At 39.3% G+C, this 26,966-nt stretch overlaps 1 protein-coding gene across 3 annotated transcripts; it reads right to left on the bottom strand.

Annotated features, from left to right (window-relative positions):
- Positions 1-1,396: 1,396 nt before the first annotated feature.
- On the bottom strand, positions 1,397-25,158 carry klhdc3 (kelch domain containing 3). 3 transcript variants are annotated; one of them, XM_084948556.1, is made up of 11 exons: positions 25,050-25,158; positions 23,285-23,543; positions 21,950-22,126; positions 21,620-21,735; positions 21,461-21,532; positions 19,874-20,087; positions 18,659-18,745; positions 17,190-17,298; positions 7,784-7,857; positions 6,042-6,120; positions 1,397-4,066 (listed from the first exon to the last, which is right to left on the bottom strand). In XM_084948556.1, the coding sequence occupies exons 2-11, from the start codon at positions 23,436-23,438 to the stop codon at positions 4,000-4,002; spliced, it is 1,149 nt and encodes a 382-aa protein (XP_084804682.1). In that variant the 5' UTR covers positions 23,439-23,543; positions 25,050-25,158; the 3' UTR covers positions 1,397-3,999. The 3 variants fall into 3 exon arrangements, with proteins under 3 accessions (XP_084804682.1, XP_084804683.1, XP_084804685.1); XM_084948557.1 differs by having other exon boundaries at positions 23,285-23,540; positions 25,050-25,153; XM_084948559.1 differs by lacking the exons at positions 1,397-4,066; positions 6,042-6,120; positions 7,784-7,857; positions 17,190-17,298 and adding an exon at positions 17,305-18,358.
- Positions 25,159-26,966: the final 1,808 nt, after the last annotated feature.

Raw genomic sequence — 26,966 nt, forward strand, 5'->3', positions numbered from 1 at the left:
TCTCTGTTGCCTCACTTTAAGCTGACCCTCCGTCTGTGGCGTGCACTTAACACTGAAGATAACACTGGCTTTATAGCAGGGGGCTGGTGACAGACAGGAACAAACTGCCAGGACACCACTGGTAGCAGGGGCAGAGCTTGGTGCTGAGGTTCAGTGCAAGATGCTTTATTTTATGCAAACCAAAAAAGCAACCACACACAATCCATTAGTCTGCAGACTGGTGCGGGGGGAGCGGGTTAGGCTGTAACCCAGTCGAGTAGACGGTGAGGGGTCTCAGACAGGCTGGATGGTTTTTAAGCAGGAAACAGAAAATATAGAAGTGGAGGCTTCAAAGTCCTGCTAACTATTAAGTACCATATACAGTAGCTCAAAGGGGAGTTATCAGTCTGTAGAGCGAAGAGGTGGAACCTGGACACACATGGCTCTGCCTTCCAGTGAGTGGAAATGCTCATTATTTAGTGATCAAATCCATTCCTTTGACAAAGGACTGTTGGTGCAGAGAAGTGGTCAGAAACAAAAGATTGTTTTCTTTCAACAGTAAATTTAAATTCACTTCATCCTGTGATCTCAAAAGACAAAATTGTCCACTCTGCCTGAAACAGGCCCCCAAAAATCAGTGTCTTGGGTTAACAAAGGTGGTGAGGGCCTTAGATCACATGTTTGCATCATGCAGCTTGCCACATGCCAAATACTGGCCTTGAGATGTAACAAAGTTTAAGCATAAAGGGCACGTTATTATAGTCCTATGGCACAATATGTGCAGTGATGTGAAAAAAAGTAACCATCTCTTAAGTCTAATATTTGTATGAGGGAAGACATTTAAAAACACAGATGCAACATATGTAACTAAAACCTGCTAAAGTCAAAGTTCAAAAATCAACAGGAGCCTTAATTAAAACAGTATGTAGCAGCCAGGTGCCGCTGAAGTGTGAGCACCTCAATAAAAGCAAATGTTTTGATAGCTCGCTGGTCTGCAGCATTAAAGCAGCACATCAGTGTGAATGTTTTCACAAATGAAAAACATTCAGTTGCCAAGAAATGGACACCTTAGCAAATTTACCCCAAGGTCAGATCGGGCAATGCTCAGAAACTAATGTTTTGGCCAACACCAAACACGACATATCAGCATAAACACCTTATCAGCTGTCAAGCGCGGTGGTGGAGGGGAATTTTGGCTCAGTTTTTGGTGAACGGAGGATAATGCGTCATGTTTTGTTGTTCATCTGAGGTTGCATTTACTCAATTTTAAGACCTGCTAAGAACCAAATGGTTTGTTGGGTCCTGATGGGTAAAACCTTAGAATTAAAAGGGTGTACAGTACACCTTTGCCACAGAGCAGTATATGAATGAATGACAACAACTCTGGACACTTTTAGAAATCAATGGATACAAAGAGTAACCACTTTGACTGTCTCAGATTTATTGACACAGTTATAAAGCATATTGCACAGGAAGTCCTGACCAACTTTGCCAGATACAGAGACCCACTAAAAAAAAAAAAAAAAAAAAAAAAAAATTATATATAAAAACAAATCAGCAACAGGAGCCCACACAGTCGTAAAAGGAATCCAAACACACTCCAGAGTTTGTTCTGTTTTTAAAACCATGTTGCTTTTGAATTAAACAACTTTTCAAGATATACTTACTGGTATGAAAACATTTTCTGCATACAATCTCTTTATCGTGGTTCTGTCCGCGACACAAAAGACGGTAAAGCAGGCGCAACCACGTGAAGCTTATCACTCATTTGTAAATCCAACTCAAAGTAAAATGACGCTAACCAATTAAACATGTGACGCTAAAATATTTGGGTGGTGGAGCAGGACACTTCATTATGTGGAGGAAAGAGAGTGGCTATTATCTAGGAAAGTTATGCAGGTACTTTTTTTTTTTTAATCCCACTATGGTGCAATTTACTTTAATTTTAGGTCCTTACTAAAAATGTCACCCGTAAACTTTACACAAAACAAATGAAAGAAATATCTGAGGAATATCAAGAGTGTGTCAATATGCATGCGTGTGCAGGGGCTAAGAGTCACCGAGTCTCAGTGGCACCACAGGTCTGTAAAGGGGTTAGGGCAACCAAATGCCCCAAACTTTGAAGTCTGTTTAGGCAAACGCAGCATCAACATATCTCCTCTCTGTCAGGTCAAACGTCCCATGGCTATAGTGCACTTATCTGGCTACTTAAATGTTTAAGATTGGGGGGTTTTGTTTTTTAAAAACACTGCTTTATATGACACAGTTGTAAATATTTAGGATGTAGGTTATTAAACGCTAATATTTGGGACCCAGAGCCCTGCTGGTTTTTTAAATGTCGACCAGCTAATCAGAGACTGAAGGCAACAGAACACTTGGTCCCAAGGACCGGCACTTAAAACATCCTCACGAGTGTGTGGCTACAGCTTCCAATCCCACCTTAGCTCAGGCATTTCCTTCCCAGGACCAGATTAAAGTTAAAATAACTTTATCACCTATGAATTTATGCTCATTAAGTCTGATGTTGTCAACAAAGGCCAAAACCAAAAATATGTATTAAATTTTAATCAAAGATTGTCTGTGTATCCAAAGCCTGAGACACTACTGTTGTCAAAAAAATAAAATAAAAATCACCCAACCTACAAAATTTATATCTGTGTATCAGTGACAGAACCATCATGGCCATGTGGGTTTACTGAGCATGCAGTGGAAACAAAGGCTTTGCACAGACACACAGCTTGTTTTGGTCTTTATAGGGAATTTGTTGACAATATATATTAAAAAAATGAAACAGCCTTGCTCATTCACTAATGTGGGTGAAGCTGTGATTATTTATTTATTTTGTTTTAAGAAATAAAAGCCCATCACCAATCACGTTTTGAAAAGTCAGATAAAATGTAAAAACCCACAACCTAAATAAATGTCCAATTTGAGAATTTCCAAGTCATTTTCAAGCAGTGTGGCATGTAATCTGTTAACAGCCATTGTGCATTTAAAACATCTACAATTTTGCCTGTCATTATGCACAAACATAAGAGGGTCACATCGTTAAACTATGGGATTGTCTCTAAAAAGAAACTACACTATGCATATCAGGTGACCTCCTCAACAACAAGTAAACTAAATGAGGTGGGCGAGGACCACTAGCTTACACTCACACTTTGCATCAAGATTCCCTTCCACGTTTGGCACTGTAAAGCATATTCAAGGGGGGTGGCAGGTGAACCCTTTAGTGAAACTACAGCATTTCTTAGAACACAAATACCTCCCTGCAAAACACCTCCTTTAGTGATTCAATGTATGGGAAATCTTAAAGGCCCAATGATGCATGCAGTTCAGGGAGATAGACACGCTCCACTCTACAAAGCAGACATTTTCATTGGCTGCCTTGCAAATCACCTTGTAGCCACTTAAGTAGGGTACTGACAGAATTACAACGAAGGGAAATGGCAAAACATTGAAAACCAGCTTATTTTGTAATGATCATATTCCAATATTGTGGTAAAGAATCTTCTCCTTTCATTCAACATGCACCAGCTCTATCTGCCCATGAACCTGATAGTTGCACATGGCTAAGTAAGGGAACGCTGCAAGTGAAATAACCATTTGCATTTGAAACAGAAGGTTCACATTTGTATGAGTGTGACATCTGGATGACAATCCTCAAAGAGGTTAGCTCTCAAAACCTTTGGCTGAAGTTCTTGTCTCTTCCTGTGCTTAACATTAGAAGTCTATGATTATCATAGGCTGATTGAATTTCTAGAGAGGCTAGAAAGAAGAGAAAAAAGGTGAACAGGCATCAACGATTTCCATCTTAAGGGCTAAAATATCCCCAGACAGGGCAAAGCCGATGGTGTCCAAGGGAGTCTCACACGGGATGTTTTGGTCAGTAAAAGTTTCCACTTGTAGAATGTGTAAAATAAATCGGATCCAGACTATACAAAAACCATCCTCGATTAGAAAGATAAAAGCCCAGTGTCCTGAAACAGAGTCTGGGTTCTGCTTCACTTTTAAGCTTCTTCATCCATGGGAGGAGAAGATGGGCCTACTGATGTTGCTGTTGGTTGTCATGGCTGCCAGTTCCCACCTGACGTTAAAGAAAAAAAAACAAACAAAAAAAACAAACAAAAAAGCTTTAGTAATCACCAGCAAACAATTAATTTGATTTTAAAGTGCACCAGTGCAAAACCCAAAGTTATTAGTGCCAAATATGAATAGGCATGATGTTCATACTGGATTTAATTTTTTTGCTTTTAAGCTTCTTTAACTCACAATTTTATAGTTCAGTCATTAAAATAACTGAAATGGGCAGTTTTGAGCCTTATGCTAAGCTGTCTACAATTTTATATTTGCAGAATCCTTTTATATTTTAAATCAAGTAGTTTATATTTGGACCCCTGACCCCACCTTACCCACGTGAGGGGCTACATCGTGGCCCCCGCTGTAACATGAGCATCAGGAGCAGGAGCTGACAACAGGGTCTAGTGCTGACCTGATGACAGGTCAGAGGTTGAGCTCCAGATTGTTATCACTGGGTCTGGTTTCACACTCACTCCCTATCAAACGGCTTTGTTCGTTTTTTTGTTGTGCACGTGTGTGTTTAAGAGGGGAGATTGGCACAGGACCTGGAGATGCCACTGAGGGGCAAAAGGAGTTAACCAAAGTCTTGTGACCCCAACTGAAAACCCTCTAAAAGGTTAGAAACACAACTGCAAACACCAAAGTGGGGAACATGCAAGGTGGCAGTGACGGTGCAAGAGAAATGAGAGACTAAGAGGAGTAATTAGTATCAGGTTCCAGGGGGTCCACGTGTAACAAAAATCCCCTTAGTGGAAGTCCTCAATTTTAGACAAACACCTTTCCTAATGATCTCCATCAGCTTGACCAAATCTATGAATTAAGGTTTTAGGGGAACAGTAATGTACTTTAAATTGCTTTTCTGCAATTTATATATACACACTTTCTGACAGCTAGTCTATTTTAATGCATCTTACCGCATTAAACATGGGCTTAAACGCAGCTATCAAAACTTCCCAAACCTGTCATTACAACCTCACAACAAATCAAAGTGGCGTTGTCAAAATTGAGTCTCTTGCATCAAGTCATGTGTCAAAACAATTTGATATCAGTCAGTAAGACGGGAAAATTATGCGTTATTAATTCAAAATGCTGAGGGGGAAAAAAAAGACTTTTTACACACTTGTGTGCCAACTCCTGTGCAGGATATTCAACTAGAAGAACTGCGATAGCATTTCATCCTGTCATGATCTCCATGAGCAGTGTGGTGTAGCTATGACGTTCCTATATATCACCAAGTCAAACATGGCGCATACGGTGGGAGGGGGGAACCAAAAATAAAGCTTCTTTTTTTTTAAATTAATTAATTAATTTTAAGCAACCCTAAACCATTTCAAAACTTTTCAGGTGGACAAGAAGTAATTTAAGACAAAGCCAACTTTTCACTTGATTAGTTTATGTTGCTACTTTGTAACCACACCTGAAGTTGTTTAATGACTGTTAATCATCTCAAAGATATAAAGTTTTAGCATTAAGATTTTGTTATATTTAATTTCCAAGGATAAAGTAGTGAAATTACTTTTTGTAGTCCACTTTAGGGTTAATTTCAGTTCTTTAAAGGCTGAATAGGTACTCTCTGCACACCATGTACTGCATTTGTATTTTGGCCTTTCCTCTGCATCACAGGGAAGGATCTTATACAAGCTGTACATGTGATCACAGACAATGAAGCAACTGAAAGCAGCACTATACAAATGGTTCCTGGCTGTCTGACTTCTGTACCCGAACCTTTATGCATTTAGATCTATAATTATGATTTCTACATGCGAGGACCTAAGCCAAGTCAGACAAAAGCCAGAGTAAAACTTGCCACTAGTTAAATGAAGGATAATGAATCATAATTTGCCTCTTTTGAAAAACAACCTAATTAGAGAGAGGCTGAGTAGTGGCAACAATGACTGGCATAATAAAAACAGCACGAACAACAATATGTCAGCTCTATGACAAAACAGTGCTAATGTTTGAGAGGAGGATGCTCATCTGACCTGATATCATGTGGGAGTCCCGACTGCTCCAGACTGTACTGAATGACAGCTATTTTGCATAAAGTCTTCAAATTAGGGCCTGAAAAGAGAGTGGAGTGAGTCATAGGATGATCAGTGGCACTAATCATACTCAAGCTATTAATATCAATTTCAGCTGTGGGAATTCAAAATTGAGCCAGGAAGGTCAGATCTAAAGAATCTGTAGATGGAAGGGTGCAAAAATAATCAATAGCTGGAAAAAATAAATAAATAAATAAAGCAAGTGTTCACGTATGAGAACAAGCAGGACATGATGACGTGAGTGTGGAAGTCACTTCAGTACACAAATCATCTTATTAAAAGCCAGATTTCTAATAATACGTACAAACTCCCTCTCATTTACTATCATCGGCAAAGGCTGTTCCACCATATGTTCAGTGATAAACAGTGTGAAGGCACACGTGACTGGCACGAGGAAGCGTAGGCCACGGGGGTTGTCATTGGGTACTGCCAGTCCCATAAGGTCCCTGTGTAAGCCCACCTACACAAACCCTAACTGTGACCTGACAGCATTACAGGCTACCCCAGTGCAGGCAGGATATTGCCATATTTGGTAGTCCAAGAGACGGAAGTGCCGCATTTGACAGCACCGTGCAGAGCCAAGGCCAAGCATACTAGGTCTGGTCAAAAATAAAGCAGTCATTTCATAATTTATTACAGAGAAGGGGAAAAAAAACCCATCCCAAATCTTATTTTAAAAACAATCATTTGTTTAGCTTGCTTTTCTGACATCTTAACAGAAAAGTCAATATAATTCCCTTTTAAGTTATCGGTGGGCTGCCTGACAAACATTTCCTGTACAATTCACAACAGTTATTGACCAGCATTGGCTTCTGTTTGTACTCAAGTCTGAATTTGAGTTTTTGGCCATATGGCAAAGTTTATGCCAGAAAAGATGTTAACTGCAGCAGCTTCAACTGGAAAAAACCGTAGGGCTCTAATTAATGTTGTACTTAATTAACGCATCACAAATCAATCCGAACAGCTGTCTGGCAGAGATGTCCCTGTACACACGAGAGTGGGTAATGAGAGAAAACCCGGGATTTTATGTCCTTAACTCTTCATCGTATCTCGTTCACATATGACAAACCGTATTTTGGTTTAATTAATCTATAATTAGCTGAAATAAATGGATGAATATCAGTTGAACAGGTAAAACAGTCTTAATTACAACATCTGCCTTTTTTTTAACTTTTATTTTGTTGAGCTGCTTTGATATGTATAATATAAAAAAAATGTCAAAATATGTTTGTAGGATTTTTGTTTAAGTAAATGAATAAAATTCACAAACCCTTAGCTCAGCAAGTACTCATAATGGTAAAGACTCTGGAAGCGTGCAGCCAGGCTTGTAAATTTAACTCTCGTAACAGTTAGTGGAGACCACCTACTGTCTTTTTAGCTGCAGAACTGCACTTTACCAGCCAGTTGCTGCCAACTCCTTTGTTGAGAAGCAGTACAGTGGATTTTGTGAGATAATTCACTATTAAAGCAGCAGGACTGAACTAAAGCAGTAAAATAGGTATGACATCTAAACCATGAAGGTGCAGGTTCAGATTATAACACAGTTCATCGATTCTGGTGACTCCTTTGAGATCATCCTAATGTTTTCTTTATGTCATTGAGTCAAAAATTGCTTGGGGGGTGCATTATCTGCAACAACACAGAATCCTAAGAGAGATACCAATAAAGACAAGAGTACTTACTGAAGTCTAAGATATACAGGTCTGAATGATCCATGAGGTTAAATTCATCTCCCATTCCTTGCTCTGGACAGGGGCTGTAAAGAGAAAAGTAATAGGGTTAGAGTGATTCTATAAACTTCCTGTTTTCATGAGCACAATTCACACAGCTTACAAAGACCGTAAGCATTACTCAACTACTTAATGCGACACACACACACACTAGAATTCCAGCATTGGACTCTCAGTTATTTATCTTATTACATGAATCAGTTGGGACCATAATCAGGGAGCCACAGACTGTCCTAAATAAGAGCTATCACACAGCTCTCCTTATCATGGGTTGCATGATTTAGGTCCACAGGAAGTGGAGCAGTCTTGTAAGACAGACTGGCCAATGCTGATAGTCTCCCAGACCTGAGCAGCCATAGATATCACTGCACATCTGTTTCCTGCCACAGTTAAGCACATACACCTGTGACACCTGGTGCACCACAGCTGAACAAGCCCAAACTATATACCTGTTAAACCATTCTTTTAATTACTTTTTTTAGGTAATGTAGCCTGTCAGTTCAGATTTATTCGCACATATAGCAAGGTAGTACATATAGCTTTCCAAATGCACGGTGCACACGACTGCTTTATATTCATAATGTAACAATAAAACTCATCTAGAAGATAAAACTACATTTTACATTTAAATTCACCAAGCCGTTTGCGTTCTATGGAACCATTAAGGAGAAAGTGTGAAATGCAGAAGCCAAGTCTTAAGAGTAAAATCAAGATGCTTTTTGGACCAGCTAGTGATTGGCATGTGTCCAAACAACCCAGACATTACCACAGGAAGAAAAAAATAAAATAAAATTGTTGGCAACAGATTTGTTGCAGTTTTTTTGCATTTACGATTTTCATCACTCTCTTCATCTTTCATTCTTGCCCTGAACCATCCTCTTGCTGATCTCAATGCACCGTCTCGTCACCACCCATCAATCTCTCTCACCCTTTCCTGCTGTCTTCTCCATCGCATCTTCCTTTCGCTCCGTGTTCAGGATGTTGTAAGGGTTTTACGTTGCTAATCTTCCCTAAACAAACACGGCGGTGGCTTAAAGCAGCCAGGAGAGATGCAGAGCACGAGCTCCGTCGTCCCAGGGGGCCAGCTGGGGAAGTCATTACGCCCCCCGCCCCCCAGGAGGTGACCCACCCGGGCTTAAAGTGGGAGCCTTTATCAGAATACTCACCCAAGCTCTAACATTACTGTGGTGATTGAAAGGGTACATTTCAATAGTGGTGAGAAACACTCACTCTTTAATGTATGACACACATGTGAGTTACCTGAAACTTTAAAACTACCACCGGAATTAAATTAGCACAAACATCCCTCATGTGAGAATTAGTATTGATGATTAATTTTAACCAAACAAATGGCTTCGATATGACTGATTAAATCAGTCTTACAGCTGTTTGTTGTTTGTTTTTTCTTTTTTACCCCCAAACATCCTAAAAAAAAACCAACCATGCTGTTGGGTGGCATTGCCTTATTCAGTCAACAGTTTCCTGTTTTTTTAAGTGCATCATTCTCAAGTTAAGCCAGCTAACAGCATTTGTTTAACGTAAGAAACAGTATGATATAGAAATATTCAGCTACTTGGGAGTTTTAGATACCACATGTGTGGAATGGACAAATATCAGCAACCTGGCTACACAACAGAAGTAATGAAAAGCAACATCTCTATCTAAAGAGCACCCCGCAGTAGCTGTGAACTACTGTGTAAACCCGTAGGGAGGGTATCGGCCTTGGATGCTGACGCGTGAAAGAGTACAGATAAGGGAATGTTTTAACACGAGCAACCACAGAGATGAAGATTGCATCCACTGGGATATGGCTTCTTTGGATGGTTGTGGATAATGCAAGTCAGGGTGTGAAATTCAGCAGAAAATTAGGGAATGGTAATACTTTATGGGTCACAACAAAGAAAAAGGGCTGAAGCAGACTATGGAGGCAGCGGCAATAATGGCTGTCTGACGCACTATTCGGAAACGGGAAAGTCACAGTGTGTGACTTTATGTGGCATCCTGGTGTTTGATGGGCCACTTTGTTACTTGATCAGCAAAGTATCACTATGTGTGAAAGTGCTCCTCCCCCTACAGCATAGTGGTTCCCAGTCTGAATGAGGCCTGAGTGATGCCGCCCCCCCACTAAAACAACACTGAGTGCTATTTCAAACAACACTCAATGAGGGCGTCTAATCACCCAATTGCCAGTCCTCTCTAGCAATGCACTACCTGCTCCACTTCATTATCTTACACACCAAGGTTTCAAAAGTGTAGAACAAAGAGTTGAGCTACAGTCCTAAAACTAATGAAGAGACACCAAAGAGCCGAGGACTATTTCAAAGTGTCGAAGAAGTTAATTGCCCACAATTTTTGCAACTTACTTTCAGAACCAACACTGAAAACGAAGTGGCGAAGAAAAGATTTGGATCTGATATAAATTCTATTCATGACACCTCTGCTATCTCAAAACAAATAGAGTCAACAATATACCTGGAACCTGACCTGTCGTAAGCATGTTTTAAGTGGCTTCATTGGGCATATCCTCATTCTTGGGAATGATATGATCTGCATCCCTTTCCTTTCTCCACTTCCTATTGAACTTTGGTCCATCAGAACCATCTAACTCACAGGAACTCATCATGCACTACAACTTCCTGTAGAGGACTTTATCAGGAGAGCCAGACTTACACATTATTGCTGAAACACCTTGAGTGAAAACACATGAAAGCAGCGAGAACAGTTTGTGATGCGCTTTCAACATTTTAAAATTACTTCTGATATGATGGGCAACCCAGGTCCTGACTGGTAGGTTATATTTGTTAAAAAAAAAAAAAAAAAATTAAAAAAAGAAAAAGAAAAGAATTTAAAAAAAAGAAGCTTTAACTGTTACTGTCATTCAGACAACAGTACAAGCTAAAAATTATTAAAATTCAATACATTAAGAGTATAGACAATGCTTGGTCATGTCTATTAACTTTAGCCAAGGTAAAAAGCAAAAGCATTTAAAATGTAATGAAACAATCTATATAGACATTATCCAATAGGAATTTAAAGGATTGTTAAGATTCCAGCAAGAGTTTGTAATGGTCTTGGTTATCACTGCTCAATAGATTTCTATTCAATGCTTTTGGCTTAATCTCTGCTGTCTCAACTCGTCTTACCCAGCTATCTGTGCCCCCTCCTGGGCAGTGGCTGGACAGTGGATTAGACATAGAGCTGCCCAGACCTATACCCCATGCAGAGGGTGAGATACAACCTGTAGCTGGCTCCCAGTGAGACAAATAACTGACTTTAGATTAGAAAGAAGAGATGCCAACCCCTAATGAAGCATGCAACTCAAATTTCAGTCTCTCTAGATAAAATATAATTGCACTTAGTGATAATACTTAAAGGCACTGCAAAGCCAGAGTGGTTAGTAATTTGGTTCCTTGGTCCCAGGACGGGTTCTTATCAACCTAGCTACCTAGAAAAATTAGGGTGATTTAAAAAAAAAAAAAAAAAAAAAAAACATTTCTCACAGCTCTCAACATAACTGGTTCTCAAAGGGTTTGCCAAATGTTTAACTGCCAGATTCATTTTGGAAAAATAGGTTATTTGGTTGATTTTGATACACTGCCATTTACATACTAATAAACACAGTTCTCATAGATCATTATAACATGTATTAGCTCACTGGTTAACTTTCCATCAGTGCACTGCTTGAGCAATTAGTTCTTATAGTACTGCTATAAGAGTACTCCATCATTTTCCAGAAATATCAATTTTAATGTAAAGCAGCACTGTTTAAAACACGACTTGCTGATTAAAACATCAGACATTATCCTGTTACACAAGTTGACTGGTGGGCTTTTCTTGTAATTTACTACTTAAACAGCTTCAGCACAAACTCCAGACAATGTAAGGAGGATCACAGTCCAGAGTTGTCTTTTCCCCTCACATGTAGCACATGGCAGGAGATACCCTGCTTCAGACCTGCCCGAGTAGTGTGTGCAGGAGGCAAGTAACACTTGTCGAGTGAATTCCCTGGCCTCCTCCCAGCACCACTCTCACATGAGTGTAAATCCGTGTTGTCAAACAGACATTGTACTAGGCTGCAGAGACTTACACAGAGCATTTAAATTTCAGATGCAGACATACGTGCAAGCTCGTCTTCTAATGTCTAAATTTAAGGGATGTTGTGCATGCGTGAAATCGGCTAGTGTTGCATTATTCTACTAATCCAAAAAGCACAGAGGTGTTTTAGTTGTAATGACAGCACTAACTCAAAAATACTACTATTTAGAAATGTCTACTGACATGGACAACAGCATCACAATGCATCATCTGTGTAAGGCTGTTTATTTGAGCTGCTGTGCAACACTCAACCCCTACGACACCATAATGTATACAGACCGTTAGCAGGTTAAGGAGGGTTAAGATGCAGATGAAATACTATCATGAGCTTGTCTTTGAAGAGTAAATCACAGTGTAGCTGAGCTCCCCCAAGGTCTTGTCCTGCCACGCGCGGTATGCCCCATATCCTGATGGGGTCACGTTCGCTGTTTGACAGGTTTTATCTCAGGAATACTAAACACACACAGACAAATAATAAAGGAAACTTCTGCAGGGTACCCTTTGACACCAAAGGCCAAAAGACAACATGTGTGGTATCAAAATCTGTTGTGCTGACAGGCGTGCATCTATAGAGTCGATTTCCACTGTGGCAGATCTAAGATATTGAGTTGGCGTTGTAGCAAGCCTAATGAAGCTAAAAATATTAAAGTTTCAAGCAGAGTTTTTTAGTTTTGGTATAATACCCGGCAAGAGGACTATCATTTCTCATTCCCATGCTGTGTTGAGTCTAACATTTAGACAGGCAGGTTCCAGGGTGATAACAAGTCACGTTTTAACCAGATGGTCTATTGTAACAGCTGCCACTTCAGCTATTGATAAAGGCGCAATTCAGCCGTGTGCGAGATATAGAGGCACCAGGCTTCTGACCTTCCTGGACTGCTAAACAAAAACCCCTGGACTTTGCAGAACTTCTCTGGCTCAGCACATTGCAGTTTTATAATGAGCTGTTAAATTCCACACAGATTAAATATCCCAGTGAGATTTTGGTAGCTTAAACTAGAGGTTTGGAGCTGGAATGTTTTGGCTACCAGCAAGATTACCTGCTATGTGGTCTCCCGCTTGCTAATTACGTAAAGCAGCAATTCACTCTCAGCGGAGATCAGACGACTCAGATCTGTTTGAGTTTTAGAATCAAGTAATTCAAGCCCAGAGTCTTATATTTAGAGCTTTCAACCCACTCATCCAGTGCAATGACTCGACAGAAGCCAGAAATATTAAAAATGTTTGTTTTTCCATCTAATGTTAGAAATGGCGTCAGCATGCTTTCCATCTTTACTAAATGTACTAAGTGACTCTGCATATTTCCAAAATGGAACAAATGTGTTAAGGTTGGCACAGCAGAGTGTGTGTACCATGCTGACGTAAGCCCAACAAGAGCTGTGACTCACTAAGTCATGTGAAGACATCCAGACAAATGCAAACACCACCAGAAAAGGCACTAAGTGTCCAAATACATAAGCCAGTAGAATATCTAAGCATTGACATTCAGATGCAAATAAGTAAATTAATGGGAAAATTAGATTTTGAAGGCCTTAAAATATCCCAGGTTGCTCAATATCACCCAATTGTGGAGACACGACCAGCAGTTTCAAGACAGGAGTTGCATGATTCTCCTTAATCAACAAAAGAGTTCATTTAATGAAGGAGTTATTTTTGAAGAAAAACCATACACCTCACTTTCATCTTATTAGATATCATCTTGACACTGGTATTATTTTTTTATTAACTATTTGAGTTGCACTCACTATATTTATCATTATGTATTTGATTTGTAAATGTAAATACAGATTATAAGTAGGCTTCTGTAATCTCTGAAATATGTAAGAGTCAGATGTATTACCTGCTCTTACTTATGCACAGTAATATCATCCTAGGTGTATGAAAACTATACCTGCTTTTGAAAAAACTAATTATCAGCAGTATACACAAAAAGGTGCTGAAGGACTAAAAAAGGCACAAAGGACAACAAGGATCAGGCAATTACAAAAAGCCTTCAATCACAGATTAACATTTAAACACACAGATAACTTAAGTCTGTCATCATTCAAAGATGAATGAATGCCGTCATGGTAAAAATACATTCCCTAAAAGCATTGTTGGAATGAATGCACATCAGGTCCAAGTAGTTCAGAGGCCTGTGCCAGATTTCCCTTCATAGATTCCGAGCTGTCTGCTCCCAGCATGCCAAGCTGTCATGTCCTTGTTCACTTCCTGCCCCTCATAGGATGCCCTGTTCTCAGGCTTAAAATGCTTCCTGATTTAGCTCAACCTGGGTTTGTCGTAAGAAATTAAACACACAGTGAGAAGAGAGCCAACAATGACAACATGAGCACTGTGTGGCACTGCCTTCATACGCAACTCAACTTGAGCTGCGTTTCATTCCTCGGGGAACAAAAAAAAAAAAAAAAAAAAAGAAAGAAAAGAAAAGAAAAAAGCAAGAAATAAAAAAGAAAACATTTACAGGGTTTAACTGTTCATTGCTTGTATGCATAGGTGAAGGTCGGTACAGGTGGAGTTGGTCATGCACGGGTCGTCCTTCGTGGGGCAGTGAGCAGGACCCAGTAAATGAGTGTAGCAGAGGCACTGGGGGTATATCAAATTGCACTCTGTGAGAAAGAATGCTCCCTAAGGTCATAAATCAGAGATGGGGCAGACTTTCGCGCCTTTCTGCAGCTCAGCAGCCCTGTTTACACTGACGCAAATGGTACTCAACACATTGCCACTAATGCCCAGCCCGTCTTTCACACACACACAGTCTGCTCATTTACCTTCAAAGTGAAAGCATGTATGAAAATAGAGGTATCCTCCACTTAAAAAGGATTATCTGAATCCAAATTTAACAGCACCAAATTAGAGTAAACCAGGCTTGTTGGCTGCAAATCTTACTTACACTTGGAATTTCATGTTCTGCTAACAGCAGTGTGTCTCATTCAGCTGTTCCTACATTTTATTTTACAAATGCATTTTAGCATATTGCAAGAAGACTGAAGCACAACCCTTTGGAAAGCAGAGCAGTCATGCTTGAACTAATGGTTTAACAGTCCTTCACTAAAGTGATAAATTATTCTGAACAAATTCCTGCAGGTAAAATAAACTAGGAATAAATATCAGAGGGGTTCTGTTTAAGATCAGTCTGAAAGGACAACCAACTCAGGAAAACAACATTTGGACTATAAATTTCAACACAATTTCCTCAGAAGATCTACTGAAATGAGGAGCTCCACAACAAACACAAGCAAGGTGTCCAACAAATAATTCATGGCAGCCTGTGCAAGCATTCGTCAACTGCATTGAGACAGACACTAATAACTTTCTAGCCCTGTTAACAGCCCTCATGTTGTTAGGACGTGCAAAAATAAACACAAGAGGTGCTGGTTTTAAAGGGACTGTTCAAACGTAATTAGTTAATGAAACTGGATCAGGCTAGTCTTTATCAATGCAAGTCAAGACAAAGCCTAAACACTGTTCAAATCTTAAAATTACAACTTTATTAGTCAAAAGACGAAAAAGAATTTAGGTCTGCTTGGATGGTGTTTGTGTGCAAATGCTTATGGGAGTTCCTGCGTGTAAGAGGCTTAAGTGTGCTCTAAAATAACAAAAACAAAATAATGAGCAATGCTGGCCAAGAGAACCTGTGTGGCCAACTTACTTGGAGCCTGTGAGGATCATGCTCCAATTTTTACAGTAACAGAAAACCCCTCTCCAGACTTTGAACACAGGAACCACCAAGCACATAATAGACAAAGCAGTTTTTCTCTAAAGATAGATTCATGAATATGTTAACCTCTGTGCCCTTGGGCTTTTAAACAGGATGTCAGAGACATTATGTAGTGTTTGATTTCTTCCTCTGCACCCTTCATCAGCTCAGTGACACTCCCTTTTCCAGCCCTATCTGCTCAGAACAGGAAATCATGACTCCATTCTGGACTAATCCCAGTGAGTACCTAAACAAAGGATAACCTTCAAAAATTAAGACTCATCCCGAGCTTGTCATTTTCATTATAAGCTTCTCAGTACTACATGAATATCTAATGATTACAAATTTAGAGAGACAACTCTTCTGTATTATGCTTTTGCATATTATTTGAAATGTGTGTCACACATACGCGTTTTGGGGTGTGATGCACAGCACAATGTGGTAGCAAGTGAAGCTTTACAAAACACATCCAGCAACAGTCAGTGGCTCAAAAACTACAGGGCACGTAGACGTAGAGGGTCTGAAAGTTGCCTTATCCACAGCCTTGTGATCCCCACCATCAGGTTATCCCAGTGGAGTTCTCCTGATAACAGAGTCTTGCTGATAACAGTACCCCAGGACATGCACTACCCTGGACGATGCTGTAAGCTACCTCATTACTCCAGTGGCTACTGGCCTATCACAAGAAAGTCACCACCTCAGCGGCACCTAACCAGCTACGAAGCCCCTGGTTATCACTACTGTAGACAGCAATCTACAGGATCCAGACTGTGTTTGGCATATTGAAAAGAGAAGACTGTCGTCTGTCCTGAAATGGTCAGATGCACAAAAAGTTGCCACCCCCCTCCACCCACCTAAAGACAATCACTGAAAAACTGAGTGCAAAGAGCCCATATTTAGTGTTTTTTATGAGAGCTGTGAAGGCAAGGACACAAAAGAACACTTAAGCAGTCATCTTTAGTGCAATGAGGAGCCATTGTGATTTTTCCTGAAAGAACAACTGAAATTTGAGCGTCTGAAGTCCATCCATGCTTAATTTCATGTCCTTTGGTACATTTTCTGAAATGAACTTGAGAAGTAGAGGTAAGACATGTATTTTTTTTTTTTTTTTTTTTTTTAGACTCTAATTGCCTGGAAACCTTCACCAGCGCAGATGGTGTACACATCATTATTAAGGATTTCTCAGATGCTAGGCTACAGGACCAGATTTTTGTCTTTTTGTGAACTCAAAGAGTTTATCAGGTGAACCCAGGTAAACGGATTATGTTTTTTTGGGGGGATTTTTTGTAAATGTTCAAAATCTTAACATCGATACAAAGTTTCCATCATATTGACTCTGACATGCATGTGTCTATTACATTGTGTCATTACATGAACGTCTGGGCAAACTTTGATAACATGCATTTCTTTCTGAATTAGGGAATGAGTTAATGAGTACAGCACACACAAAATGTTTGGCAGCGATGTAAATATACAAATGATTGACAAATGATGACAATTTAATTGAAAAATAAAGAAATATTTAAAGTTCAAATCTAGGTCAAGTACTAATATTTTGTGCCTCACCTGGTTCCTCCAAAGAGGATGATTCTATCTCCAACCATACAACAGCACTGACGCCTCCGAGGGCATGGGCCTTTCCCTTTAGGTTCAACTTTCTTCCATGTGAAGTTTTCTAGTGTGTACACATAAGGCAAAAATGAATTTGATTATATTAAAAGTTATATTTTATATAAAAAAACAAGAATAGATAAAAAGAATGGGCATAGATACAATGACAGATTTCTTTGGAAATGTATCTGCAGCACAATAAATCTAAACTACAAGAGGTTACGTCAAACTAGCTAAACTAGAAGAGTTTCTCACTATGCCTGCTGTTTATTCAGCTTCCTAAAAATATTAAGCCACAAGGCTCTAAGATAAAGGAATATTTATAAAGAAATAAAATAAAAAGAGACAGGGGGGGTTAACCTTCAACACAAAATCTTACATTTCAAAAATAGAAACAAATCCTCTATGAAGTGCATGCAACGTAAGCGACGATGTTGAAGCTCACTCACTTGTTCCATATAAGGATGAACTGTCTCAGACCCAAACAGCATCACTGCATCTCTATAGCAACAGGCCATTCAGACCCTTAGATAATTATGACTAAAATTAAAGTGCTGCCACCTAGCGAACTGCAGAGCACATTTAGATGGCAACTGAAGAAATCAGCTTTAAATAGCACAGGCACATAAGATCATATCCACTACAAAAAAGACCAAATCCTCAAATAAACTAGAGAAGAGTTTAGAAAACAGCTATGGCTGTCCTTGTCCAAATTCCCTGCCAATGTTTCCCAACACATCACTACATCAATGATCTACTTTTAATATGATTCAACACCATGTGCAACTGCTGTCACAATGGTTTTCTCTAGTTACAACTAGAAATGGCAGTTGGGAGACAATTAAACATAAATTTATTAAAACAATGGACTTTTAGCTAGTGCCTGGTATTACCTTTGTCATTTATTTCCTGACACAAAGACAGTATCAGATAATATAGTGCTATCCAACACCATTTAGGACACTAAATTATCAACGAGTTTACCACAGGTGTGTTGCTTCATCAATGACTATGTTTAGCATGTAACAAGAGCCTGAGGCTTTCTTCCAGAAAACCTCCTAAACCAATTTGAAATGCAATCATGTAACATTCATCAGCAACTGAATGGGCTGTCATTCCAGCATCTGTGTTGCAAAACATGAAACACAGAAAGCAACTTTGTGGTGAAAAAGGAAGCAGCCAATCACCATTACGCAAATGTCAATTATGCAGCGGAGGAGGACCAGTTATTTATGCATGAAGAAATGAGAAAAGTAGGTCAACACAAGCTAGTCCTGCACTTCTTGTATTGAGGTAAATAGTCAGGGTGGAATTTAAAGAACTCTTTAAAAAATAAAGCTACCAGGAATTAAACCCTCTAGTAGCAGTGCTCTACAGCAACAGGACAGGTTTTCCAAACCTAAATGATGTAAATATAGACTTACCTGGATTGAATTTCCAAAGGTCGTTGAAGTGTCGTTCCATATGAGAATTGTATCCTCCAAATATGTACAGCTCTCCATTGTAGGAAACTTCACAAAAATAAATAAAAATTCCAGATTAATGATATTTGAAGTATACTATAAGGAACCACTTGACCCAGATAAAGTACCTTGATTTGTTTAATCGAATAACGTTGGCAGATTATATTTGACAACATTGTTCTCACAACATCAACTAGGGCTGCACGATTTTGCATAAAATGAGAATCACGATTTTTTTGGCTTAGAATTGAGATCACGATTCTCTCACGATTTTCTTTTCCAGTATAAATATTTATTGCACTTATTAATTGCACATCAACTTCGTAACAGTTGAGACTGAACATAAAAACAATAAATAAACACAAAAACAACAAATGTCTCACGTTTTGTTGTTGCCGCAAAATGTTGTACTGCTTGAAATTCCGTCTCCACCGTTGCTCGACAGTGCGTGTATAGAGCAGGTAGTGCAACAATAGAAAAATAGTTGCGGGACGGCACTGTGTAGCGTTTGTCTAGGGTGTTGATCGTTTTCCTAAATCCCTCGTTTTGCACAGTGTTGATGGGAGCCACATCTTTGGTCAGGTGATAAGTGATAGCCTCCGTAATTTCTTTGTGCCTGCGGGAGTTCGATGGGTATAGGGAAGCGCTGTATAAGGTTCCCGTTATTGATGTTTGGGTGGTTGACCGGGACGGATTTTCTCCTGTCACTTTCTCGTCATCCCTGACGTGCTCTCCGTTGTTTTTTCCCTGCTAATTTTAGCATCACACGGCACAGCTTCTGTATCACGTGGTATAAGGCTCCGCCCTTGTCATTTGTTGAGCAGGAAGAGTGAGCGCTTGTTTTCATGCAGATTACGTCCCGGATCAAAATGCGGTACAATCGTCGTAGTCTTTCTTTCTTTTTTTTTAAAAATCGTTGTCATTTGGAAATGAGATCGCACATAAGTATGAATCGAGATCGCGATTTTCTAACGATTAATCGTGCAGCCCTAACATCAACCCATCAGTACCAACATTCAGCACTCACAGTTTCACTAATCCAACATCTAGATGCATATAAAAGATTAGCACCTAGCCTGTAAATATATTGGAACAAACAGAACTCAAATTAAAAGAACTTAATCAGATACTGGTCTAATAACACAGTCGATTTTATGTGTGTATTTTGTGCCTTACAGGCTGAATGACTTCTGCGTCCCTCTGGTAGTGGCTGTGTTGAAGGGGTGGTCAGCCAGCAGTTAGTCTCTGTGTCAAATACTCTGATCTTGTTGCAGTAGACCTCATTGTTGGAGTGGAAGGGACCAAGACGATCTGCTCTTCCTCCAAACACGAACATTTTTGTCCCAATGATGGTAGCCGAGTGGAAGTCTCTCCAGCGTGCTGGAGTTCCCTGCAGAGCAAAGACAACACACGATGTTACTGTTACACTCTTCCACACTCAAAGTTTTAGTGAAGAGAGAACAGAGCAGTCTACTCAGACACTGTAGTTGTAGCTATTGAGAACATTTTTGGTAAAACTTTACTGTCTTTATTAAATCTAAAATTTCATCAAGTTATGTTGATCATAAGCCTTGGTATGGAATTCATCTTCCTAAAATATTCCAGATCTTATTCCCTGGGATAAGAAAAAAATCCTAATATTCAAAACAAAACCATTACATGTCAGAAACAACTCTTACGTTCAATATAAGGGACAGTGTTGAAGCTCATTCGTTCCATATAAATGATCAACCATCTCAGGCATTTCGCCCAGGAAAAAAACAGAGCAATTTCAGGTAAACACTGCCATCTAGTGGATCAGTTTTCCAACTACAAAACCACAGTGAATCCCAAACCTCCCCCAGGCACCACCATCCCTTTTCAAAGGGATAGTGGTGTCCAGTCAGCCCAGTCATTGGGATAGTGTAAACAATTTAATGGGAGCAAGACACAGAATCATAATCAAGATATATGAACTTTACCAGAAATATGACTGAAACAGGACCTGCTCTCACATACTGCAACCAACTCTAACAGAGGCAAACCTCGACTCACTTTACATGTCACTGCCCTGTAGTCATGCCAAAGTCTTTCACAAGCCTTCCTTTCAGGAATGTGCTGCCAATGTCTAACCATGAACTTTATGCAGACAGGGGGGCTTTGTAAATCTTTAACATGGTTGAAAGAATACCAGAACCAATACTGAAAAGTGAGTTTTACACATGCAAATGTAAAAATACAAACGCTAAATGATCCCAAAGTTCAAAGTGAGTAACTGCACAGAAGTTTTCATTTTCCTAAAGAGGAATGCAATCCTAAGTATTATTCAGTCACATGCACCGCTAAATCTGTAAGCACCACAGTCCAATCTCCTTACTGACAACATGGCTGTAACTAAAACTGAATGGATTGACTTCCTCCACAGTAACTCCGTCATATGATGACTAAAATATACTTTACAAGCGTTTAATCACATGAGCATGTTGACTGCATAAACACAAATAGTATTTGCTAAAAGGAGACTGTATATAATCCAGTGTGAGGCTTTTTGAACTTGCCTAGCAGGAAGCTGCTTTGAAATTCCACACTGCGCTGCTTTTATAACATGCCAATATACCCACAGGGAACTTATGTTGCTGATGTTCAGCTGTGTCATCTTTGTTTTTTATGAGAGGGTTTCCTGTTTGTTTGTTAGGAGAATTATTTTGAATGCTCAATACAGAAAAACTGTCAAGGAATAACCAACAACGGTTGAAAAGCAACAGCTAGTGACTTTTAACTCACTCTGGCATTAATTAGTGACCAAACCATGGTAGTGGTATCCAGTTTGTGGATGTCATTGGAGAAACAGTCAGCCTAAAATAAATAAATAAAAAAAGATTCATTTTTAATGTTCACAGAGAAAGTTTGTGTAAGCAAAAATAAATCAAAAATCAAACTCACCAGCTGCTCATATCCTCCAAATATATACATTGCCTTTCCCAGGACACAGGCAGAGTGGCCGTCCCTCGCCCCTGGAACAGTCCCTGAAGTCCTGGGTGTGTACCATCTGTGAGTATCTGTGAAGCAGTCGCAGTTGTTCAATATTGAGATCAGAGCACTTGCGTTACATGCAATGGAAAACTATCACACGCATGCAGGTGCTACAGCTTTCTTAATATAAAACAGTTCCTCTACTTTTTGTTGTCACAATTTTAACTTCAAACAGGTTCATCTCAAAGGAAATACACCCTGAAACTCTCAGCAGCACGAGTAAGACGAGGGTCTACTTACTGACATCAAAAGCATAGAGCACATTGCAGGCCCCCTCTGTGTCGTTACGCCCGCCCCAGAGGTAGATAGTATCATCCAGCAGCACAGCTGTGTGGCCATAACGCATATATGGCACTTCACGGGCACGTTCAAGTCCTGTAATCCTCACTGGAGGCAGCTTCATCCAGCGCAATGACACTAAAAAGCACAAAAAGTAAACATTTTCCTTTATTAAAAAATAAATAAAATATAAAAACTTAATGAAAGAACATTTTTTAAAATTCAATTAAAAACAAACACACACAAAAACAATGCTGCCTGACAAATTTTACTTGATACTGTGTTACAAAGGAAGTTCTACAAATTCAGTTATTCGCGCGCGCGCATATATATATATATATATATATATATATATATATATATATATATATATATATATATATATATATATATATATATATATATATATATATATATATATATATATATATATATATATATATATATTTTTTTTTTTTTTTTTTTTTTAAATGGAAATTAGGTTGGTAGTCAGTAATTTATTTTATTATCTTTCTTGCTCTGAGAGCTAAAAATGTAAAATTTGTTAACGTGCCTACAACTCTCTCACAGTGAGCTTTCAGTACAGTTCACATCACTTTAATAATAAAAAGTACCATCAAGAAAAGAAAAAAATTAGAATCAGTCTTTGCAGTAAATGGGTTAATGGGGGAAGGAGGACAAAGCAAGATGACAGGAAACTGTAGTTAAAGAGGTCCCATTTCCATTACACTCAAAGCATTAGTTCCACAGATCTTTTCATGATACACCACTAGCAGGTAGGCTCCATCTACTTTGGGAAGTCGTAAAACCCTAAAGCAGGTGGCTGACCACACAATGGGGAAAAACCATGCAAAATGAGTTAAGGGTGTTTCTCTTAACCCATTTAAAGAAAACAGCTGTGCTTGTCTGATAGCAACTGAAAAACAACAACTGGAAAAAAAAATTGTTGCAAACCGCTATGAAAAGCTGGGGTTTAACCGCCAACCTGAGTGAGTTTTCAGTAAAGTTGTGCACATTCAACAAATTACAACAGTTTCTTAACCTTTCTCAATAAACTGGGGAAAAAAAGAAGTGCTGTCCTGCCTGTCAAATAGATTTTTTTCCCACCCATTTAAGATACAAAAAAAAGTGCATGAATCAATTTTACATAAACACCAATATAGTCTTTTTCCAGAATATCCTTTAATATTTTTTTTTTTTTACTTAAACACTTTTACAAATCAAACAATGGATCTCTACACACACACACACACACACACACACACACACACACACACACACACACTTACCACATACCTGTGTTGAAGACGTGCACATCAATCTGACGAAGTGTCTCATAGTCCTCCCCGGAGCAGTAGCCTCCAAAGGAGTACACCTTGTGACCCACTGCCACAGCAGCATGGTTGACTCTCCGTGGCCCTCCTTCTAGGTGCACAGTCCAGCGCAACATTCCCCACTTCTGTGACTGTGAGCGCTTAGACCATCACTCTGATGCTCCCATCAAACCAAGGCCATTAAAACCTGTGACCACAACAAGGGTAGTAGCAGCACTCTGCTAAAGAGAACAACAGGGTAAGTTGTGAGGGGGCAATCAAGGACAACAAAGGGTAACTGTTGTTCCCTTGGGCTAACCTCAGCTCTGCTGTTGCTGACAGGTACAAGCCCCTGTATCTATGCTTGCAGGGTATTTTAAGAGGTGATTAGACCTACACTTACCACGCCTTTCTATTCACTCTTCACTTTGTACCCACCCACTGCACTACAATGAGTTTAAAGTCAGAGTAAACATGTGCCTCCTTTAGGCAGTACTATAGGAACACAAAACACTGCCACACTACTCAAGGAGATTGCTCAATCTATACACAGTATTGAAATCCTGCCAATTTAATATTTGTGTGTTTCTATTGTTTTTTTCTTAAAAACAAATACAACCATAATTTGCCTATTTTATCCATAACGATTGACAAAACTGAAGTACACCTGGAGCTCTTAGCTCAATGAGAAATTAAACATTTCCAAAGCGACATTTTCAGCTCTGAACAGTGAAATTTAAGTGATATAAAACGCTACTTGTTAAACACAAGTAACTCTGCCTCTCCCCTTGCTTATTCTGTCCCTGTGACACACTTTACCACTGACCTCCAACCTTTGTTTACCGTTAAAAATAAAACCTCCCTAGAGCACCATTTAACATAGACCTATTTCAAGCCCACATATCTATGAGGAGCAACAGAAGCACAAATCTAGTCACCAGGCATGTGAACCTTAACTGGAGCCAATATTTTCGATGATTGCACTATGTGCACTATGGGTAAATTGACACCCCAACATGCAAATACAGTTAAACCGTTTAGCCTTTCCCAGGTTATTCAAAGTTAGCAGTATAAGTGCACACAGATTCCTTTATACATACTTAATACTCATCTCGAATAATTTGCTACACAATTAGACAACATGAACATTTTGCCAGACCCGAGCTGAGTAGAAAGCACCTTCTATCCCCCTGTCCTATTGAACAGTGCACTGTTGACATCAGATGACTAACAACGGTGCTTCAAAGTACACAGCGGCTATCAAGTAAATAAGACTCGTTTGTAAATGGGTGCATACTTCTGCACAGATCTCGACTGACTGAAGCACAAACTGTTGACAGATGAAGCTAATCTAAAGCTGGTGACATTGAGCTGTAACAGTTATAACACCCAGTGGACGCCTCACACACTAGCTAGCTTTGCTCTTTAGCTAACGTTAACAGGCATAACAACAACCTTTTGAGGCGCACTGGCTAGCCGCCGCGGTCGCTTATCTCTCAACATCACCACCACAGTAACGAATATGGTGCTACTGCAAACAGCTGTTTGACAGCCAAGGTGCTAGGCTTTGAGAGGCTAGGCTAAAGCTAAACAGTCGAAGCTAACTATTTAGCTGTTAGCAAGCTAACGTAAACTGTAAACAAACGACAGACAACTTGTAACACAAAGACATTCACTCCCAGCTTTGGCAAAGTTACGAGTTAGTCAAGTAAAACAGAATAACATTCATATATGTTCAATTTTGCTACCTTCGAGCCGGTTGTGGTTGACAGGCAGCCAGGCAGGGCTATCCCCCGAGAGCCCCTACCAAGCGTGATGGAATGAGAAGTTACCGCGAGCACCCCCTGTCGGCTGTTTTATACTTGGGGAAAACACGCACGTGAGTCTTTCTGCTTTAAAAACAGATGGATTTACTAACTGGCGTGCTAAGTGCAAAATAGGTCAGCGGCTGCATTTTTCGACACCGTTTTTGCATAGCACAGAGAGAAGTTAGAGTTGAGTGTCTTGCTGTAACTGTGATGTTATGCAGAATGGCCGGATTAACCTGTTAGGTGACCCAGAAGCTTAACGTTTTTGTCATCCACGTGGTGTGATCACATAATAATGTCACCAGTTACTATAACAATGAAAATTTTTAACATGCAAATGAAAATATACCAAGATTGCAATCACAATGTCATCCAGGAAAGCTGATTTTTCTTTTTTAGGGTTCATTGCAGTCACTGCTTAAAGGCTCTCTCGTCAAGATAAACTATCTGTTGGATATCTGTTTGACACACTCCATTCAAAAATTTACATGAATGCGGAAATATAAAATATATTCAGCAAATGCAGTCTTCCTATTTGAACAGTAAAACAGTTACTGGAATTTTTTTTCATGTGTATCCATCTACTATACCCGTTAACAGCAATGGATATGTGTATTGTCTAATAACTCACTGTTTGTCTTTTTCAGTCTGATGGTCCAACAATCAAATCTTGTTGGACCAGTGGAACAGAGGGAGGCCGGAGGAATAATTTAAACAAGAAACAGAAAAACAGAAGAGCAAAACTCAACCTGCTATTGGCAAGTTCTCTGTCAGAAGTGATAAAACTTCCTTTAAAGTCATACTTACAATTGAACATACTAATAACAAAACAATCAAGACCTTCTTGACACTATGTTTTGCGGCTTGTATTACTGTGTCCAAACAAGTTTGATTTTTGGTTCAAAAACATTTTCATATCTCTCTTTATCAAGAAGCACTTTCCTAATATGCTAAACAACCCTCAGTTCTTTACATTTTACTTCCAAGAAGCCTCAAGGGATGAACCATTGCAGTAGCTACATATAACTTAATTTAAGAAACAAATGCAGTGTGTCCTTAAAAGTTTGAGGGAATTGAAAATGGTAGACAAAAGAAGAGCCAGACCGAAAGCTCTTCTACAGTGTGTCCTTTGTCTTCTGCTCCAACTGGTTGTGGCAGATAGCTGCCCATCCCTGAACCACATGACTCTGCTGAAGGTTTCTTCCTGTTAAAAGGGTGTTTTTCTTCCCACTGTCACCAAGTGCTTGCTCCTAGGGGATCGTTTGATTCTTGGGGTTTTGTCTGTAGCATTGTAAGGTCTTATGAGGTCTTACAGATTGCTGTTGTGATTTAATTATTATGCCACAAATATGTAAGTGCTACAAATATTTTTTTTAAAAAAAGGACGCCAGGAACGGGTCAAATACTTTTTCACAGCCCGGCATGCTTGTACATATTTCAATAAATACTGCATCTAGTTCCCATTTTCCTAGCAATATATAAAGAAATGAGGTGTGTTAAGACCTTTCTAAAGTACTGTAAATTTATGTCACAGACTGTTTTTAACTTTTAAGCAAGTATCTGTCCTTTCATAAAAAGGCTTCTAGAAATCCTTGTAATTGAACAATTTGCAAATTCTGAATGATTTTTGTTTAAATGCTCTTAGCTCATAATTTAAGGTGTCATAAATACAAATGATGTGGAATTGCTGTTTTAAACAAATATAACACTGCAACTGAAAATGAACTAGCAAGGTGATGAAACGCCATTGTGTTTGATACTGTTGTGACCCAGACCAGTATTTATGTGACATGCACAGTAGCGTGACTAGAGCAGTAGATGGCACTGTTGAATTGCAAGGTTAACAGATACCCATCA

This window comes from Perissodus microlepis, chromosome 13 (genome assembly GCF_051167445.1).
Source record: "Perissodus microlepis isolate ML-2025 ecotype Zambia chromosome 13, ASM5116744v1, whole genome shotgun sequence".
Lineage (NCBI taxonomy): Eukaryota > Metazoa > Chordata > Actinopteri > Cichliformes > Cichlidae > Perissodus > Perissodus microlepis.